This window comes from Hemibagrus wyckioides, linkage group LG04 (genome assembly GCF_019097595.1).
Source record: "Hemibagrus wyckioides isolate EC202008001 linkage group LG04, SWU_Hwy_1.0, whole genome shotgun sequence".
NCBI classification, from domain to species: Eukaryota; Metazoa; Chordata; class Actinopteri; order Siluriformes; family Bagridae; genus Hemibagrus; species Hemibagrus wyckioides.
Window position 1 is genome coordinate 11,180,776 of NC_080713.1, and position 21,973 is coordinate 11,202,748.

Below are 21,973 nucleotides of genomic sequence, written 5' to 3' on the forward strand. Positions count from 1 at the left end.
TCTGTTGCCAAAACGTTCGTGGTGCTGCTGCATTCATGAGAGTATTTTATGCGGGCTTAGCATTTTATCCAGGAATCACACTAAATGTCATGTACAAAAGCAAAAGGCATCAAAGGCATGGCGTGATAAGAGCACATTAATGATGGCAAACTGAAGCTTTCCGAAGAATGCACCAAAAAGAGTAATTATTCTCATCAAAAGTGCGCGTGGCATCTGGTGGTCAAAGGTATGAAGTGCAGCTCCTAGTGGCTCACGCTGTGACCTTTAAGTTGAGTTGTTTTTATTTGTCACATATACATTACTGCACAGTGGAATTCTTTCTTCGCATATCCCATCCTTGGGGGTTGGAGTCAGACCGCAGGGTTAGCCATGATATGGCACCCCTGGAGCAGGGTGGGTCAAGGGCCCAGCAGTGGCAGCTTGGCAGTGCTGGGGCTTGAACGCTGATCTTCTGGTCAATGACCCACAGCCTTAACCACTTGAGCTACCACCACCCAGGGTTTAGGGTTCCAGCTAATAAGTTGTGTTTGTGATTGTGAAGTGTAAAAACTACTTCTTCTTTTTTTTTTTTTTTTTACAGTAAAAACTATTAGGAACCTAAAGTGATTTTGTATATTACCCAATAAACCAAAAAAATCCTTTTTTTTTAAATTTATGGTACTGGCAGAGCAAATCTCAAGCATCATTAATATGGGTGTGTTTTCGTTTGGCTTGGTTTGGTTGGCAGCTGGTAGACTTGGCAGCAAACTGAAGCATTCTGAAGCAATGAAGATGTTTTCAAGCTAATCATATGAGACCCCCTTGTTAGGAGACAGATTGCTGTTGAAGCGTCTCGTGACGTCATGAAGAAAATGTACATGAAGAAGAATATGGATCTTCACTGGTGGTAGTTTTAAAGAAGTATCCTGCCGCAACAGTCACAAATAAAAAAAAAATATCATGGCATCTGTTAGTGGGTGGGATATATTAGGCAGCAAGTGAACACTGTCCTCAAAGTTGATGTGTTAGAAGCAGGAAAAATGGACAAGTGTAAGGATTTGAGCGAGTCTGACAAGGGCCAAATTGTGATGGCTAGACGACTGGATCAGAGCTTCTCCAAAACTGCAGCTCTTGTGGGGTGTTCCTGGTCTGCAGTGGTCAGTATCTGTCAAAAGTGGTCCAAGGAAGGAACAGTGGTGAACCGGCGACAGGGTCATGGGCAACCAAGTCTCATTGATGCACCTTGCAAATTAAATTTTGCAAGGCTTATACTGGCCTAACTAAACTGTAAAGCAAGCATATTTGGTTGTGAGCCACTTCCTTAAACAACCCTCGTGTTTATGGCAGAACAAATATAACGGTTTTAAATAAAGTTTAAATGAGGTTTGGTATCAAGATTGCCATCACTAATTACTTCATGATGCACATGACAGCTGTATTTGCAGAATATTTACTTGCTGTCTTGGTGCAGAATGAAAGGCTAATTAATGTAATTTTCTGACTGGCTTGATAGTTGCTTTATGGTATGATTGGAGGTCAAGGTACTCACTAGGGAGCACAAAGCTAGATAAGGGTTTTTTTTTTCAAGTAAGAATAAGAAGTAAAGGAACTAAATTGATTCCACTGTAATAAAATTGTGCATTAACGTTGCGTTACCTCTAGATGGCAATATTTAGTCATTTTGGAAGCACCCTCTCTCTCTCTCTCTCTCTCTCTCAGTTTTATTAGACACTTCCATCATAAGACAGGGAACATCCCAACTTCATAACATATACTAGCCAACAAAGCAAATATTTCATAAGAACATAAGGATTTTGTCTCACTACTTTGTTTTTTAATGTGTGAATATGATATTTACCCAACAAGATTACCATGTTTATGGGTCAGAAATTTGGGGGTCAACTTAATCATGAAAAACAAGATATCCTGTAGAGCTAAAGGAAAAATAGTGTTTGACAACCAATTACAGATATCCATCCAAAATTTAGATGTAAAATCACAGTAATTAAAAAGGTGTTATCAAGGAAGTCATCAAGGATGAACAGAAGACAGAAGGATCCATCTCAATCCGTAATATCTCCTGTAAAATATTCCCCTACAAGCATGTACTCTTGCATAGCTGTTGAATGACATTTGTATGAAACATGCTCTAGTTAATACATTTGGGCAATATGCTTTAGAGCAAGAACATCTCAGCTGCTGAATACGTTTGTTATCAATACCTTCTGTCCTTATTTCCTTTTTTTGCTTCCTTTCTCAGCATCCTCAGAGTGAGAAACTAAGAAGTCAGGAAATGAAGGGAAGCAAGGAAAGGAAATGAGAAGCACCCCCGGCTCTCTGAAAACTTTAGGCACTATGTTGAACTTTTACTAGTGTCTACCTATAACTGAAATGCAATGCAGTCAATCTCCATCGGTCTCTCTCTCTCTCTCTCTCTCTCTCTCTCTCTCAGTAAGGTGTTGGTCTACCATCAGTAATTTCCCTGAACTGGTTGGTGGTGTGGTCCAGCATCAGGTTCCACTCCTGTAGGCCAAGAACAAGAATGTAAGACTATTGTTGTGACAGGCTCACCCAAACTGCACAGTTGAATACTGGAAAAAGATCAGGTGATATTTCTTGGTGATCGTCAGCTGTCCTCTTTCCACCCATGATAGCTTCAGATTCCTGTTCTTGGCTGTTCATCACCCAAGCTGGTAAAGTTCCTCCGTCCTTTCTTATTAACCAAGCATTTCCACCCACAGGACTATCACTAACTCTAAGATTTCTTGTTTGTTTGTTTTTTTACAGCATTCTCTGAGAGTCTCTGGCATCATGCCGAGAACCATACCACAGTTAAAGTCTCAGAGCTCACATTTTTCCCTATTCTAATGTTTAATGTCAACATTAACTGAAGCTTTGGGCCTGTATCTGCATGAGTGTATGCATTGTATTGCTGCCACATAATGGGCTGATTAGATAACTGCATAAATGAACAGATGTACAGGTGTTAATACTGAAGTGAATGGTGAGTGGATACTTACATATATCAGATATCAAATATAATAATTGGCAGGTAATTTAAACTGATTTATTAAGCATGAAGCTCATGTGTAATGTAATATGATTAAGTTACAGCTAACCCGTGATTCCACATTTGTATTAAAGTAAAGTAATGCAATTCCATCTGCTGTTTATTCCTTCATCATAAGTGAAGACTTATCACTGGTCTGGAATGTGGTAAATGTGTATACTGGAAATACTGGGAGTAAGCCAGGGATACATCCTGAGAGGTGGGAGAAAACCAATGAAGGACCATGAACCGTAAAAGGATCTAACCATGGATAAAGGAGCTGTGAGGCAGTAACACCACCCACTGCACCATCATGCTGCCCTGATGGAGAAATTAGAAGAATGATATGCAATTTGAGCACACAGTTTCTGGTTAAACAGTTTACATTACATCTCTGCAAGTCTTCAGCTTGATCCCTCATCTAACAAACTTCACTCAAGTTGATAATATAATAAAGTATCCCTTAAAAATGCAGAAAAGTCCCCAACCAAGAGGAAGTGAAGGAGGGTGTGTGAAAAGCAAGAGTGGGAGCAATGGTGAGAGGAGGCGTGGTCTTGTATGACATGCTTAAAAACGATTGGTTGTTTCTTTATGCCTACAGAGTGCCATTGACTGTGTGTTTTTTTTTTCTTCTTCTTTTATCCTTTTAACCCATTCACACTCCTGTAGGAGTCTTAGCAACTTCAGCACATGGCTGGGAGCCTCAGTATATTCCTCATCTGATATAATCCTCTTTCAAGGATTATATGTACGGAAATGACAAATAACATCATTTAAATCTAATTCTTTTAGTTTCACATCTGTGCACAAAGCATCCAGGGTTTGGATACATCATGGTACACTGGAGGAATTTGTTTATTTGTGCATTTGGATGTGTGTTTCCCATATACATCTGTCTTTCGGAAACAAAAAAGCTACCCGTTGGATTAATATCACCTGGAGACTCACACACTGAGAGCAACTCAGACTTTAATTCCACAGGTCTTAAACACATGAGAGGACTGAAGCACAACCATTCCAGCACGAACAGAACAAGAATACAGATTGATTTAAGTGGGTGAGTGTGTCATTTAATGAAATTCTATTATAGCGCCTTGCCTTTACCCAGAAATGTATATTTGTAGTAAAATATATTCAATATATACTGTATTATCTGACCTAATTTTATCTGACTGAATTTTGCAAAAGTTATCAGTGCCTCAAAATATATCATTTCAACTTAAGCGTGTCCTAAAATAGCAGAATTCAAGTCCAGCAGGTTTGTGTAATTTACTGTGTAATTTGAGAAATCTGAAAGATAGTGTAGAATCTTATCACACGTATAGATTTGGTTAAAACACTGTGTATGCTATTTTTAAAATTAAATGTAATAAAATAAACACAGTTTAAAAATCTGCTTTGTTATATTTGTAGTGACATTACTGCTTATCTATCCATTTATTCATCTATACATCTGTCTATCTATCAGTCTAATCTCTCTAAATGTCTAAAGCATATCAATTAAAGAAATCCACTTACAACAGTACAAGTGGAAATAAGGTGCGTTTGAATTTTCGATTTGGGAAGTCATAATTACGACATCAGGTGTGTCCAGGTCACTTTGTTTTGGAGCAAGTTGGAGGCATATCTTCCTTTAATTAACTCCAAAAAATACAGCAAGGCTTGTTACTTCGCAACAATGACAATAACTGGAATCAGCTTCTGAACCAGTAAATGAACAATTTTAACAATTGTACCATCAGCTGCAAACAGTGCATTCATTTCATTCCATCATGTTTTCTTACTGACACACCTTTAACTTGGAAACTCATAGAAAATCCAGTTTCCCGCTTGTAATTACGAATTTGTGGTGCCATTCATGTGCATTCAATTAATTTTTTTGATCTGTAACGAACGCACTATTATTCTAAAGAATGGAAGCATAGATGGAGGAGTCACCTAGCCTTGATTTGAGGATGGTCAAACTGAATATGTTCATTCTGTCGAAGCTTTATGTCACCTCCAAATGTGGGACAACGGACAACAGATTGAGTTCTGATATCTTTCAGTCGAAGACTGCGTGACGCTATGTGACATCCAGTGTGAATGACCTTGTTGTTGTTTATAATAACAGGAACTAACATTTAGCTAACACACATTTCATTAAGTTATTAACTTGATAATTACGGATATAATAAATTGCAATGAATTAGCTAGCTAGCTACAATATACGTGGAGTGTCATTAGCTAGCTTGCATCATAATATACTATCAACATCTGAGTACATGTTTATTAATTTATTTTTTTCTGATCAGCAATGAAAAATAGTCTGCTGAGCTGCAGTTCTCTTCATCTTTATAGCTACCTGTGCTCTCCCAGTCAAATAACAGTAGTCAAGTGTTGTGTTGCAGGGCAATATTCGGGTGTTACTTGGCAGAGGGGTGCCTTTAGTATTTTTTTATCTGAGTTATCATGACAATCAAAAGAATTGATTGATTCGGGAACCCCAATATGGTTTCAGAAATAAATTACTTCTACATATGTTTCAGTTGAACATGGTATAAATATAGAGGGTGGGGGGAATGCTAACATTAATGCAAGAGTTAAAAATTTACCATAAGGCTTTCTTATGGTCAGTGCACTAATACTAAAAACCTCATGTAAATCTTTCAAAGATTCTATTCAAGTTGTTGTCGGTAATATAACTTGTAATGAAAAGTGTTGTATTAAGTTTTAAAGGAATGCAAAACGGGTATTTTCACTAGTGGTTTCAGACTCACTGACTCCATTGTATATGAAGTTTTTCAGATGCTTTTAAAGAGGATCAAACATACTATAGTTAAAAGAAAATGACTACAGTTTTCTCATTCCATAAAGGCGAAAGGCTAAAACTCCCCCACAAAAAGCCATGAACAAGAGCTTTTAAAGCCTTTATCTTCATTTATAACTAACCTTCATTCAAGACAAGACTCTAAATCAATTTCTGAATCAATCTATTCACTGGAGCTGTGATGCTAATAAAGATAACACACACTCCTGTTCAACATCGCACAAACTGTATGTGTAAATGATTATAAACCCTTTTGTGTCACAAAAAGACTTACACACACATATATATATATGGTTTCTGACTCTGTATAACTCTGTTAATTGTAATAGCGTCCATCTTCCTCAATTACTGAGCGCGTAATTTGCTAGCACTCTGCTCAAGAATCAGATCCTGACAGGAAATGTTGCTTTAGTTCTAAATTAGCTCAATTTTGTGGTGTGTGATCATTTTAGCATTCTGGTGTTTGGGAATATTTCAGCTAACAGCTTTTGTCACTAACACTTCCTAATTTGGGTCTAACACGTTCAAGTGGAAAGGCAAAGAAATCAAAATGTCTAAGCCTTTAAGATGACTATAAACCTATCAGCATGCTAACATTAGCCCAGCAGTTAGGTGATAACTCAAATCCTTAGACAACATACCTATGTAATTAGGATTTTTACAAAATTAGGTCATATGATAACCAATTTTAGGCTCTGTTCTAAATGTTTGAACACACAAAACAAGTTTTTCTAATTATATGATTGTGTAGCAAAATGAAGTTTAGCCCTAATTAATCTCATTAACTGTAACACAATAAGGGTCAGTTTTGTGTTCAATGTCCCTCTCTCTTGTCTAGTTCTTTAGACAAAAACTATTCTATTTCTACTCTATTTCTTGTCTTTGCTGTTACATATTGTATTTTATCCTTCGTCCTCACCACGTTCCTTTTAGCTGTCTTTCTTTAAGACATCTGCCAAATTTGCTATGCCTACAATGCTGAGGTCAAAGGTAACACACCATGGCAGACCCACAATAAAACCACAAGACTGTAACCAATTCACAAATCCAAGCAGCTGAAGCTTCTAGTTCATGTGTAGTTGGCGGAAGGTTTTACTGTTTCACCTTTTTTGAACTCTCGAGTTCGTGTTAGCATGCTAATTGCCTTTCTCTCAGAAACCAACTAGACAAACAGAGGGAGGCCAAGTTGAGGACCTCCTGTTTAATCTTGTTTACTCACTGTTTACTCACTTGGTAAAAAAAAGTGGTGTTAATAGTGTAGCTCTGCTCTGAATGGACGGTGGCCCCTCATTCTTATTCATCACTTCTTATTCATCCTTTTGTAGAGTTCAGCGTTGGGTGAGGGGTCAGTGTGGAGTGTTAATGTCACACTTAGGAGTTCATGCTTATATCCTTAAATTAATTTGAGGTGATGCTTTTTCCATGCACATTGATATATTTATTTTGAACTGAACTGGTGTAGACATCATTCTTTTGTACACTATTTACTGCATTATTGTGTTAGTTTGTGTGTGTGTGTGCGCGTGTGTAGTGTGTTGTGTGTAGTATAGTACAATACATATATAAAAGTAAATATGTAAGTCCTTGCCTTATGCCCTATGCAGTGGTATAACTGAACCTTAGTGGATTCACACTGCTAGTGAAAGATTCTAAAACACTTAGAGTCTCTTATGATTTTATTAAATTTTATACCAAAGCTCTGGTGATTCTGCTCAATTCTTAATAGCTGCTATAATGTAAACTATAACAGCAAAATGTAACTGAATAATTTAAAAACAAGATTGTAATCACTGTGATTGTAAACATTGTAATAATCAGCAACTTGATGTATAAGAGGCTTTAGATGAATTCCATATCCAGCAAGAGTAAGATTTTGTATTTTTTTGTTGGGTTATTGAGCCCAAAGCTCAGCTAAAATTCGGCCTGCCTACTGAGTCTTCCTCCGCCCCTTCAAACCCTGGGATCTTAAAGTGGTGCCAAAACTTGGGATTTGGGGAAGACTCATACACCCCCATTAAAGCCTCCTGACTTGGCAAGATTGTAAAGTCCCTTGCCATCCTCCCACAAACCTAACAAGCACTCCTCAACCTGTGCAATGAACAGCAGCTGCCCTTCAAAGCCAGCTGAGAGCTGGTGGACAGTCCAGAAGCTGCAACAGACCACCACATTTCCAGCTGTGTTCCCTTGCCACACATAAAGCTAACTAAGATGGCAATCATGTATGACCCAGAGGCCTTGCTGGAGCTCTTTGAGCGGCAGCAACTGTGTGCCCAGAGAAGGAATGAGCTCTGTGACTCTTGTCTTTGCAATGGTAGAAGCCCAGCTCACTGGCCAGGAGCTGCTGCCATGGACACAGTGGGAGTATTCCACCATATAGTGGGCAGTCATGCATCACATTTGCCCAGATTGAGGAGTACTGTCCAATACTTCTGGTTGCTGCAACTCCCCAAGATTGGCCACCAGTGTCACCAGATAATGTTGCCAGGGAAGTGGGACACAGAACAAATCATTGAGCTGATTGAACTGGTTAAATTCATCACTTGACTACACTATGCAGCTGGTGGGGCTGGTGCCTCCTCCCTGTCCATAGCCAACACTTGATCATGCCCCTGGCACCACATACTTCCACTGCTGGACTCAGGATTGCAGCTCTCTCTACCTTTTAAAAATTCAAAAATCTTCTGTTTATGTTCAATGTTTAAATAAAGAATGCTTTTAGCACGGTCAGCACTGTTCATTTATACATATTTTATGATTTCTCCCTGCAGTTTTCATGCTGCTAAACTGGAGGAGCATCCTTTACCTGTTAGCTACGTTAAGCTTATAGCTTCAGTGCAAAATCTTCAGTCACCAAACATCTGTACTACAGCAGATTTACTACATTTGGATAAGGGATAACATTCTGTACATTTCAATAAACAGAGTCTAAAAAAAACCATTTCAGAATCTCATACTCATTCTGAAATGTCAGAATCTGCAGCAGAATATGCTGTACAAATAATTAATACAACACCAAAAACATTTCCATCAAAGCAAATTGTCAAAACTGAGTCTATTTCCATAATCAGCTACAAATCCAATAAAAATTTCACAATCATTCTATTTTTCCGCAGGCCAAATGTGTGTGGAACAAGATGCTGTCCTGGCTGGACTGTTCATCCCAAGACTCAAAAATGCACAAAACGTGAGTGATTTATCATTAAAATTTTAAGAAAATCAAATTACAATTTGTATATTTATTATTTTCATAAACAGTAAAAGCTATTTTATTTATATTCTGTTCATCTACACATTAATATGTTTTGAGTATATGGATTATCCCTTAAGACATAAATGCTCCCTAACATGACTGTAGTTCATATTTACATCTGTCATGTCAACTCCGCTCTTAGAACACACCATGGTGTTACAAACATGGCCACCATGAATACAATCCACAGCTCCATGCATCACCTGAAAGTTCACAGTCTCTGGAGTAATCACACACACACCTCTTGCCCCACCACACACACACACACACACACAGTGTAAAAATTCATACAAACTTTGAGAAGTAATGCTCACTGTGCATTACCTGAACATTGTTTATCTTACTGCCTGTTTGTTAATTTTGGAACCATTAGCTTGGAAAAATGCTCTAAAACTGTACATGCAGCTGTCTCGGCCTGGATGGTGTGACTACATCTAATCTTTTAAACCATTTAATCCAGAACTAAATTTAAGAACCAAAACACTTCCCAAAACAAGTATAACTTCATGTGGTTCATGTGGCTTCATGTGGCTTCATGTGGTTTTTTTTCAAAACAATCAGGTGAAAAAATATTCCAGAAAATCAATAATTATTCAGCTTTGCTGAGCTGAGTGACATTGGCAAATCATGCATTCAGCTCTGTGACTCTGTGTGAGGTTTTGCATATGAAATACAAAGTGTGTATTACCAATATATTGTATTATTTGTGAGCACTTTTAATGCTTATATTACAAACTCAGAGAGGAAAAGAAGCAAAGGGGCAAATACTTATGCAAAGGCAATGGAAAGAGATAGATAGATAGATAGATAGATAGATAGATAGATAGATAGATAGATAGATAGATAGATAGATAGATAGATAGATAGATAGATAGATAGATAGATAGATAGATAGATAGATAGATAGATAGATAGATATTGTCATTGCAAAGTACAGGTACATATACCTGCAGTAGCAACTAGGGTATTTATATCAATCTAACAAGCTTCTCTCTCTGCCTGTCTGTCTCTCTCTCTCTCTCTCTCTCTCTCTCTCTCTCTGCAGCAAAATGTTCTCCTCGTTGTTATAACAGTTCTGTGTGCAGAAAGCGAAGTGTATGTCAGTGCCGCTTAGATTCTCGGCACTGTAAAAAGAACCAAACCATCTCTTCATCTTCAATTACACCCACACCTGTAGATGTGCCAGAAGCCACACCCACATACAAATCCACACCCCCAGTGCCGCCCACATCAGCCACAACATACTCGATATCCATGGAGAAATATTCTGTACACTGGAAGCCTCTAAGGTAAGAGAATATACCTCTTATTTATTTGGTCGATATAAATTATATAAATACACTACCTTGTGCCCCGGGTCAAATGGGATATTGAATAGCTCAATATATTTAATAAATCATTTCTTTAAAAAATGACTTTATTCATCATGCAGTGAGTTTAATTATGGATGTGTTACCAAGTACTTGACTATAGGAGGCACTCTTATTCTCTTATTCTGTATTCTCTTTCTATCTCTCTCTCTTCTCCCCACTCTTTGTGTGCATATGGAACATATGTATCTTTCCTGGTTTTGTTTTTTTAATGCAAAGCATTAATTGGCTGTATTAATAATGGTATAACTTGTCGTGAACTTTTTCTTGCTGTCTTACAAAATCCCTCAAGGTTTCAGAATAAACCTCAGCCATAAAGTAAACCTCATAAGAATAAAGGCGTTACTAGATATTTCATTCATCTCACAGATTTTGTAAGGAAAAATAGAATTTACCGTTACATCTCTCCATCTTTCAACAAGATTAGATTATCACACAAAAAACTTGGCTCACTCTGTGAAGCTCTTGCTTACTTTGAAGTCTGGCCTGCTGCATTCACATAATAGTAAAAGTATGAAAAAATCAAATCAAATCCAATAAATAAATAAATAAATAAATAAATAAATTAAATGATGTGGGTTTTTTTTAGTTCAAATGTCAAATCCAAAGTGTAAATCTTTATCTTTTGTCCTACCTTCCTTTCTATAGTTATTTATTATTATTATTATTATTATTATTATTAGTGCATGTAAAATTAAATGAATTGAATAGAGTGCATTTAAAATGTCAAGTCATACAAAATGACTCCATCATTCTTCAATACTATATTCAAAACAGTGTGCTATGGTCTAAAAGCAGTGACTATCATGTTTTAGCTGTTAAGAGACACCATCTATTAACCTTGTGTGTCAAGAAGGTAATGTTAGTTCTCTATAAAATATATTCTCCATATGAGATTTTTTATCTTGTTTGTCTGTGTGTATATAGAGCTAGGGTAAAAAAAATAGAGTTTATAACTTGTATGAAGATTTATCCAAATATTTTTAAAAAGATAGAAGTACATTGTTTTCCTTTCGTTAAAACTGTACTGATGATGGAATTGAGTTGGGACTTCATCTAAATATTTCACAATATTACATGAATTTCAAAATGGTGAAATGTTTTTTTGCCAAAATTCTAGCCAGAAAAAGGGTTTTCTGCTAAATATTTGGAGATGAAAAAATGACATCATTAAAGAGCGCAAGCCAAATACACACATGATGGAATCAGTTCTGAAGTTATCCTGGCTATGTCCTTAGCTGTATCTTTCACTGAATTGTGGAAATCTGAAGGATAACATCCAGCCCCAACAAAGCCCCACATAAGATTAGAATGCAATCATCCCTATATACAATCAGCCTTATATAAGCAAGTCAAGTTTTGACTTGAATCTTATTCTAGATGCCTGATTATGGAAAGTAAAAGTAAAAGTTAAATCCAGTGGAGTTTTATTGTAATTTCTCTACATACTGTGTTTACACTAAAAAAATTTGTCACTCCATCTCTGATGGTCTTATAATTCCCATCCATCCTCACTGCTTTTGAATAAAACATAGCATTAATGAGATTTAGAAAAGGATAAAACCATTTTTACAGGCAAACATAGAGTTGTATAACTTTCTATGCCTTTAATCAACTCATACAGCCTCATTAGGCAGTTCAAGATTAACATTATCATTCCATTTAGCTTGCACTAAAACTCAAAAAACATTATCTTCTTTAAGCAGTTTATTGAGAGTCTGAAAGTAAAGCTAATTCATGCCTACAGGGATGGGGTAGGCCATAGAAATATAGCAAATGCTTCCAACTTGCAATTTCCACCATGCAAAATATCAGTAAGAAAGGCAGTTGGAAGAACTGTCTAAATTCAGGCAATATCTGGAAGACCAAACAAACATATAGATAAAACTGTCCAGAAAGGCATAGAAAAACTTTCATATAAAATCAAAGACCTGCAGTAAGGTTTAACTGATACAGAAATGCACAGTTCTACTGCTTGAACAAACATAGCCTGCATGGAAGAGTCATCAGAAGGAATATTATTGGTGCCCTCAATGCAAATATAAATGTAAACACAATATCTAGATAAATATCTAGATAATACTTAGGTATTTTGGACTTTGGAAGGACTGAAGAATAAAACTGGTCCTGGTTACAATCACCAAACATATTTTGGGGAAAAAAATAGCATTTGAAGGAAAAAACACGTTTACATTTACTATTACAATGTGGCAGGCATTGGCACAGAAAACAGTGCACAGGTAAATGAAAGAACCTGAAGGTGTAAAAAAAAAAAAAAAGATGGATAATGACCAAAATGAAATGGATTTCAGTAAATATCAGAAAATTCTGAAAGCAAACATGACTGTGGAGCCAAAGGAAAGTGAGTATAAGGAGCACACACTTGTGCCGAATTTGATTAATGAATGTTGCAGTTATTTGTTGTTTCAAGCACACAAAACAGTCAAGACCCTGGCGCGCATCAACCAAATGCAACATCAGGCTTTCTTGGAGTTGAAGACGGAGCAGGAGCAGCACTTCCAGGCCCTGCTCCAAGCCCAGGAGGAAGACTAACTTCTCAGCAAGATGGGGCTGCACGACCATGCTGAGGCATTGATAGGGCTGTATGTGTCACGGGTGACAAGTAGGGATGGTGGGAGTTTGCCTTCTGACGCTACTATCCAGGGGAAGCCAAGCTTGTGGCCCAATAGCTCTCTGTCCCCATTTCTCCCTAGCTCCACCTATCACTGCTTCATAAAAATGAGGGCCAATTTCCCCGAGATCAGTTTCCAGAACCCAGGCTTCCCCTCCTTCTCCCCCCTGTCTGTTTCCTTTCACCCACAGGAGCATGAACCTGGCATCACAAGTGTAGGAGTGAGGCCTGAGTTGGTCTGCTGTTACAAGGAAGCTGGGCACATCCAGGTCTAGTGCCACGTTATGAAGTTGGGGGTTTGGATCTGAAAATGCATGACAGGCCATCCTGGGAAAATACAGCATACTGATGATTGTCCAAGGGGGTACATACCACACTTTGGTGGATTTGGGCTGTAATTAGACATCAATTTACCAAAACCTGGTTCAGTGTGAGGCGTTGGGTGCAGCATGCAAGGTGAAGGTGAGGTGTTTGCTTGACTCTCTGTTTCCCTTTTATCACTGCTCACTGAAATAGAGTTCAGTCAATAATACGTGAATACAGTTCAGCACAGGTGTGAGATCCTTACCACTTACTTCCCTCGCTTCCACCCTGCATTCACAAACCATGCCTTGACCACGCCCCCACTCCCACAGTGACATAGCCAGTCTAGAAACTGAATGTGAAAATAGGAGGTAGGCTTATCCAACAGCATAATGATTAGATCGTTGCCTCAAAATCTAAAATGTTCTATTTTCTGAAACACAAACTGATGCTTTTGGAATGGTCCTCACAATCTCTTAACTGTGACATCATTTGAAATATGTATGTAGATCTTAAACAAACTGCACATGCAAGACTGCCAAAAATATCAGAAACCCAAGAAGTGTTCTACAAGAAAGAGTGGGAAAATTTCTTAAACAGGAATAAAAAGTCCAAGCTGGCTACAAAAAGCATTTGCAGTATTTGCCAATGAGGGTGCTACTAAGTACTGACATAGTACGGTATTGCATATCCCGCAAACCTTTGCATATGCCACAGTTACATTTTTTGGTCATTTTTTTTAAGTTCAAGTATAAAGTAACTGTGTATTAATTTGTTAATTCATTTGTTTTCAATATTATATATGCCATATGGTGAGGGGTTTCCAAACTTTTACATACAGCATAAATTTCTTTTGTTTCAATTTCCACATTAAACTGGGCTACCAACGGAAGTTGTGTTGAGTGAAGCCTGGTGTATTTGAGTGTGTTAATATAAGGAAGGAAAGTCTTTACGTAATGGGAATAAATTTTGACAATGAACCACCAAACAGGTTGAATGAGTACAAAATAAACAAAAGAAATCTCCACTTCCTACTTCCTCACATTTGAAGAATTTTTTTTTTCTAAATAATAAGGTCACCTAAAGTGATGTGTCATAGTGTGTAATTCTATGAGGTATTAATGCATTTTGGAATATAGTTTTGTACAAAATGTAAATATACTAGAAGACATTTAACTATTAATATGTATCATTAATAAGCAACTGGAAACAGGTTTGACATAATTTACTCTGATTCTCTGACTAACAAATTTCACTGTCTTCATATTTCATAAACATGTTTTCCAGTATTTAATGGCTAATACATGATAAAATATGAAGCAAATTTGGTATCTTTATGCAATTATCTATCCTTATTTTGTGCATGCATGGTAGAGCTGCTTTTATTTTGCCTCACAGTTCTCAAAGACACCCAGGAATGCTTATCAAATAAAAATTCAAGCATACACATAACCCAGAGACAAAAAATAACCAAAATTGTTAACTGGCAATTACTGTAGATTAAATGTGAAAAAAGTAATTAATGTATAGTGCATTATTTAAACTTTTGAAAGTTTGTCTAGGTTGGAATCAAGATGAATAATTGGCATTATACCATCATATATATATTCACTTCATTAAATAAGCCAAATCATTAAATAAAACACACACCTATATACACCTATATTTATAACAAACATCATCATTTGCCATCATTCACCTTAAACCACCAATTAAGGGTGACATTCTCTAACTAACACCAACATTCTTCAAATCCCATAAATCCAAACTTATTTTGAGAAACATTACCTCAAACACCACCAACACAAACAAGGACATTATTCTTGAAAAGCAACATTCTCCACAAAATACCATCAAGCATTAACATGATACATCTCTAACAAATTAAAGGATGTTGCATAAACATGAACACACATCAACACCAGATCCTGACCATCAAACAGCAACATCTTCCAACAAAAAATTCAAACCTCAATATGAAACTCTGAATCACCATGAAACACCAACAATTGCCATTAAACACCTTCAAACCCAAACACCAACAAGCATTAACATGTGCAATACAATGTCGTCAAACAGCAACATGCTCCAACAAGCACCAACATTCTTCACCAAACACCATCAAACAGTAACAGGCTCCATCAAGCACCTATATTCTCCATCAAGCACCAACATGCCTCCATCAAACATCAACACTGTCCAGTAAACACCACCAAACAGCAACATGCTCCATCAAACACCAATATTCTCCAGTAAACACCACTAAACAGCAACATGCTCCCTCAAACACCAAGAAACAGCAACATGCTCAATCAAGCACAAATATTCTCCAGTAAACACCAAGAAACAGCAACATGCTCCATCAAGCACAAATATTCTCCAGTAAATACCACTAAACAGCAACATGCTCCCTCAAACACCAAGAAACAGCAACATGCTCCATCAAGCACCAATATTCTCCAGTAACTACCATCAAACAAGAACAGGCTTCATCAAGCAACAACTTTCTCCAGTAAATACCAACAAACAGCAACATGCTTTATCAAACACCAATAAGCTATAGGAAACACCATCAACCAGCAACATTCTCCATTAAACACCAACATTCTCCAGTAAACACCATCAACCAGCAACATTCTCCATCAAACACCAACATTCTCAAGTACACAACATCAAACAGCAACATTCTCCATCAAACAGCAACATTCTCAAGTACACAACATCAAACAGCAACATTCTCCATTAAACAGCAACATTCTCAAGTAAACAACATCAAACAGCAACATTCTCCATCAAACACTATCAACCAGCAACATTCTCCATCAAACACCAACATTCTCAAGTAAACAACATGAAACAGTACTGGGCTTCATCAAACACCAACATTCTCCAGTAAACACCATCAACCAGCAACATTCTCCATCAAACGCCAACATTCTCCAGTAAACACCATCAACTAGCAACATTCTCCATCAAACACCAACATTCTCCAGTAAACACCATCAAACAGCAACATTCTCCATCAAACACCAACATTCTCCAGTAAACACCATCAAACAGCAACATTCTCCATCAAACAGCAACATTCTCAAGTACACAACATCAAACAGCAACATTCTCCATTAAACAGCAACATTCTCAAGTAAACAACATCAAACAGCAACATTCTCCATCAAACACTATCAACCAGCAACATTCTCCATCAAACACCAACATTCTCAAGTAAACAACATGAAACAGTACTGGGCTTCATCAAACACCAACATTCTCCAGTAAACACCATCAACCAGCAACATTCTCCATCAAACACCAACATTCTCCAGTAAACACCATCAACTAGCAACATTCTCCATCAAACAGCAACATTCTCAAGTAAACAACATCAAACAGCAACATTCTCCATCAAACACCAACATTCTCAAGTAAACAACATGAAACAGTACTGGGCTTCATCAAACACCAACATTCTCCAGTAAACACCATCAACCAGCAACATTCTCCATCAAACACCAACATTCTCCAGTAAACACCATCAACTAGCAACATTCTCCATCAAACACCAACATTCTCCAGTAAACACCATCAAACAGCAACATTCTCCATCAAACACCAACATTCTCCAGTAAACACCATCAACCAGCAACATTCTCCATCAAACACCAACATTCTCCAGTAAACACCATCAAACAGCAACGTTCTCCATTAAATACCATCAAAGTGCAACATGCTCAATCAAACACCAACATTCTCCAGTAAACACCATCAAACAGCAACGTTCTCCATCAAACACCAACATTCTCCAGTAAACACCATCAAACAGCAACATTCTCCATCAAACACCAACATTCTCCAGTAAACACCATCAAACAGCAACGTTCTCCATTAAATACCATCAAAGTGCAACATGCTCAATCAAACACCAACATTCTCCAGTAAACACCATCAAACAGCAACATTCTCCATCAAACACCAACATTCTCCAGTAAACACCATCAAACAGCAACGTTCTCCATTAAATACCATCAAAGTGCAACATGCTCAATCAAACACCAACATTCTCCAGTAAACAACATCAAACAGCAACGTTCTCCATTAAATACCATCAAAGTGCAACATGCTCAATCAAACACCAACATTCTCCAGTAAACAACATCAAACAGCAACGTTCTCCATTAAATACCATCAAAGTGCAACATGCTCAATCAAACACCAACATTCTCCAGTAAACAACATCAAACAGCAACATTCTCCATCAAACACCAACATTCTCCAGTAAACACCATCAAACAGCAACATTCTCCATCAAACACCAACATTCTCCAGTAAACAACATCAAACACCAACATTCTCCAGTAAACACCATCAAACAGCAACATTCTCCATCAAACACCAACATTCTCCAGTAAACAACATCAAACAGTACCCGGCTTCATCAAACACCAACATTCTCCAGTAAACACCATCAACCAGCAACATTCTCCATCAAACACCAACATTCTCCAGTAAACACCATCAACCAGCAACATTCTCCATCAAACACCAACATTCTCCAGTAAACACCATCAAACAGCAACATTCTCCATCAAACACCAACATTCTCCAGTAAACACCATCAAACAGCAACATTCTCCATCAAACACCAACATTCTCCAGTAAACACCATCAAACAGCAACATTCTCCATCAAACACCAACATTCTCCAGTAAACACCATCAAACAGCAACGTTCTCCATTAAATACCATCAAAGTGCAACATGCTCAATCAAACACCAACATTCTCCAGTAAACACCATCAAACAGCAACGTTCTCCATTAAATACCATCAAAGTGCAACATGCTCAATCAAACACCAACATTCTCCAAGAAACAGCAACATTCATCAACAAACACCATCATTCTCCACCTAACACCATCAAAGATTCAGCTTCCATCAAGCATGAACATTTCTCAAGAAACACCTAACAACATCTATGGCAACACTCACCATCGAACACCAACAACTACAAATATTCGCCAAGAAAACGGAAAGCATCAACAGTCACCATGAAAGTCTGACATTCTCAAACAAACACAACTTAACATCAACATTTACCAGCAGTGCTCTCTTGCCACATGCACTCAAATACTCTTGACATCACAATGTTCTGCCATCAAACACCAACTTTCTCTGATTTTTAAAACTGATTTTAATGCAAGTGTTTGTTAATAGAAATGAAGATGGTATTTCAATTCAGTAGTATGTCTATAAATAGGCTTGATTGTCTGATATATTTATTATGTAATAATCTCATAATGAGAAATGTTGTATTAGACAATTCTTCCTTTATTCAAGACATCTTAAGTTGCTAATATATAGATAATTTATTTGCAGTGTAACAACAACTATAAATTAGGTAAATGTTTAAATGGTATGAGAAATAAAGATTGGGCAGAAGAACTATAACTGGATTATTTTACCATATCAGAAGACAGAGTCGGATTTCATTCATTTTGTTCATTTTGGTAAGGCTCAGTGAAAATCCAGATGTGCTGTGGGGTGTATGTTGGGTCTAAGCCAAATGTCTTATGTCATGCTCACATTAACAAGGGGCCTCCCTCAAAACATGTCCTGTGTCTCCGTGATCCACCTTTTTTGTGTATACACTACGGTAAAGTGTGTAATGTGATTATTCCCGTTCTGTTATTTATTTGCCCCGAGTAATAAATGACATCAGCATATTTGTTTGCATAAAGAAGGTGTTTTTTTTTACAGTGTACTTAGACTGTACAGCTTCAGACCTGATGTCATGTTCCTTCTCATGAGTTTACCTTGCCATGCCTCATATTTACTCTCTGAGTAATACAGCAGGTTAACAACATTTGGCTTTATTCACCAAAAAATGACGTAATGGCATTAAGTGTATCTCTGTCCATGTGTACATGTACAGCTGAGATGGAAACCATTTCACAGTGTAACTGAAGTAATAGTCTAAACATACTCAGGATGAATTTATTACATTTCTTAGAATACAGTCTACTTCTGTGTTGAACTTTGTGTGAGTGTTTTCATCCAGAGTTTCTACACAGTCATGAACAAACTGGACCACACACACACACACACACACTTTTATGCAATGCTGACATCTTATTATATCTATACTAAAGATGTAACTGAATATGAATAAATTCTTCAGATTAAAAAGATGATATGCTTCTGAAAATATATAAATAGAAGGATGCTGAAAAAAAGTCATGTGATGGTTGTTTACTTCCATCTGGACGAGCAGTCAGATATGAAGCTTGTGGACCTAAACAAGTGGTCAGATATGTAGCTTGCACTACATTGAAAGGCTACATTCATTGAGCACATGTGAACATTTATAGTGATGCAGTTCGTCCTTAGTAATTGCCTGAGTAAATATGGTGGTTTAAATCAGGCTACACGTAGGAAATAGAATCAACTAGATAAAAAACAAACAAAAATAATGACTGAATGAGTAGATTTTAAAGGTTTAGGTCATCTTAGGCCACACCCACATTGAGTTTTAATACAGATTGTGTCAGTGTGTTAAATCCCTATATGTTTTACATATTTCCATTCAGCTTGTGGTCTTCTTTACTACACACTCCTTTTTTTTTCAATATACATTTTGCCAGGCCCTCATTCTAAAATTGTGTGTGTGTGTGTGTGTGTGTGTGTGACTGACTGACTGACTCTGTTCCAGTCTCAAAGAGGCCCAGGCGATGCTGATGAGAAAAGCTCTAGTCAGAGCAGTAGGAGGGAATAAAATTGCTAACATCCTGCTAAAACACATTGAGGCCGAGAGAAATAGATTACAGTCCTGCAACTGCACTGAAGAAAAGACCAGCACTAAGGCCTTTTACACCCAACATGGCCAGTATACGCTCATATACACTCCAGGTCAGTTTGTCTTCCTCAGCATCACAAAAAATCAACAAACACCAATCATCACAGAGCATTACACAGCACCATCAATCATTCATAGCCCACAGCAGACACTTCCTATAAGCATTTTTAAAAACAAAACCCCTATCTGAATCATACATTGCATTCACCAACATTAACATGTCTATATCTGCATTCTCCAGGAACAACATATACCATCAGCATGCATTTGTCTATTAGAAATCTTCACAGATTTTCATTTAACATTATCACTGTAAGTTTTATTGTTATTTGAAACGTTCTACATCAAATGTCCACATTTTTATAAATAACATGAAAACAGACAAACCAAATTATTCACCAAACTCTGATATTCCCATTCAAGCATCATTGCATTTTGTAGAGTTACTCATCTACTTTTGGGTATGTACATTTCCATCTATTTTCTACGATCATTTTAACCAAAAATCAAACCATAATCTAACCCTAGTCATCATATACAATGGATAGGAAGAAGTTCCTAATAGATACATAGGTACATTTTTGATAATCGTCTGGATTATAAGAATTACAACCTGTACAATGCTAGTGGAAAACCAAAGTGACACATTTCAGAAAAAAAGATGGAACTAAAAGACTTATAATATATAAAAGATAATCCCTTAAATGTGTAAGTGTGCACACTGCTGAATGTTCTAGCTCCATCAAATTCAACGGGCATCTCCTGTGCAAGGCCATACAGTCCCCCTCATAGATTTTCTGTTGGATTCAGGTCTGGGCTCAGGCTGCACCATTCTAAAATAATAGTATTTTTCTTCCCTCTCAGAAGCAATTTTTTTGTTGAGTTGGATCTGTGGTTTGGCTCATTGCCCTGCTATTAGGTGAAATTCCTTTTTATCTTCTGCTTTCTAGCAGCCACCTGAAGGTTGTGTGCTAAAATTAACTGGTATTTGTATCTATTAAGATTTGAGCCCCAGCCTTAAAGCATGATGCTGCCATCACCAGGCTTCACCATGAGTATCATGTGTTGCTTTTGTTTCAAGAATACCTTTTGGAATTATGAAATTATAATATGTTTTGGAATTGGTTAATTCCAACTTAAAATTAATTACGTTTGGATGTTTATTTTGTGTCACATGCAGGGTGTAATCAGTACTTGTCAGATATTCCTGCAGCTTCTTTAACGTTGCTGTTAGTCTCTTGGCAGCTTCCGTGGAAAGATTTTAACTTTTGTAAATTTTGGAGGGACGTCCTGTCCTTGGTGATGTCCCTTTGGTGCTCCATTTTCTCCACTTGTTGATGACTGCCTTCATTGCGTTTTATGGTGTATCTAATGCCTTGGAAATTGTTTTGTAGCCTGAGCAATACCTCTAAACAGTGAGATCCTGTTGATGTTTTGTAAGCTCTTTGTAGATCAAGGCTCTTGGAGTAACCAAGGAGATGTCAAAATTAGAGTCACTTCAGTTGAAGACAAGTGTGGACTACTATTTCACATGAGCATGATGATTGGTTGAATCTGAAATGTGTCACTTTGGGTTTCAGTGCCGTATTTACATTAAAGTTGGAAATGTCCTGAAATCTTTCTTTAATTACTTTACATTATAAAAATTTGCTATTTTAACTGAGGTGTGTAGACTTTTTAAAACCATTGTACCCTAACGCTAACACGGAGACGTCAGGCATTTATGCTGTTTA

General features: G+C 37.2%; 1 protein-coding gene across 1 annotated transcript; it reads left to right on the top strand.

Annotated features, from left to right (window-relative positions):
• The first annotated feature begins 3,621 nt into the window (after positions 1-3,621).
• Positions 3,622-21,201, top strand: LOC131352073 (latent-transforming growth factor beta-binding protein 1-like). The gene is made up of 5 exons (XM_058387943.1): positions 3,622-4,085; positions 8,951-9,021; positions 10,133-10,376; positions 20,097-20,293; positions 21,191-21,201. The coding sequence occupies exons 1-5, from the start codon at positions 3,862-3,864 to the stop codon at positions 21,199-21,201; spliced, it is 747 nt and encodes a 248-aa protein (XP_058243926.1). The 5' UTR covers positions 3,622-3,861.
• The last annotated feature ends 772 nt before the right edge of the window (positions 21,202-21,973 follow it).

Bases quoted from the DNA above. Each gene is read 5' to 3' on its own strand.
- LOC131352073 (XM_058387943.1), top strand. From the start codon at position 3,862: ATGGTACACTGGAGGAATTTGTTTATTTGTGCATTTGGATGTGTGTTT. The intron at 4,086-8,950 runs GTGAGTGTGTCA...ATTTTTCCGCAG, and splicing joins ATACAGATTGATTTAAGTGG to GCCAAATGTGTGTGGAACAA. The intron at 9,022-10,132 runs GTGAGTGATTTA...CTCTCTCTGCAG, and splicing joins GACTCAAAAATGCACAAAAC to CAAAATGTTCTCCTCGTTGT.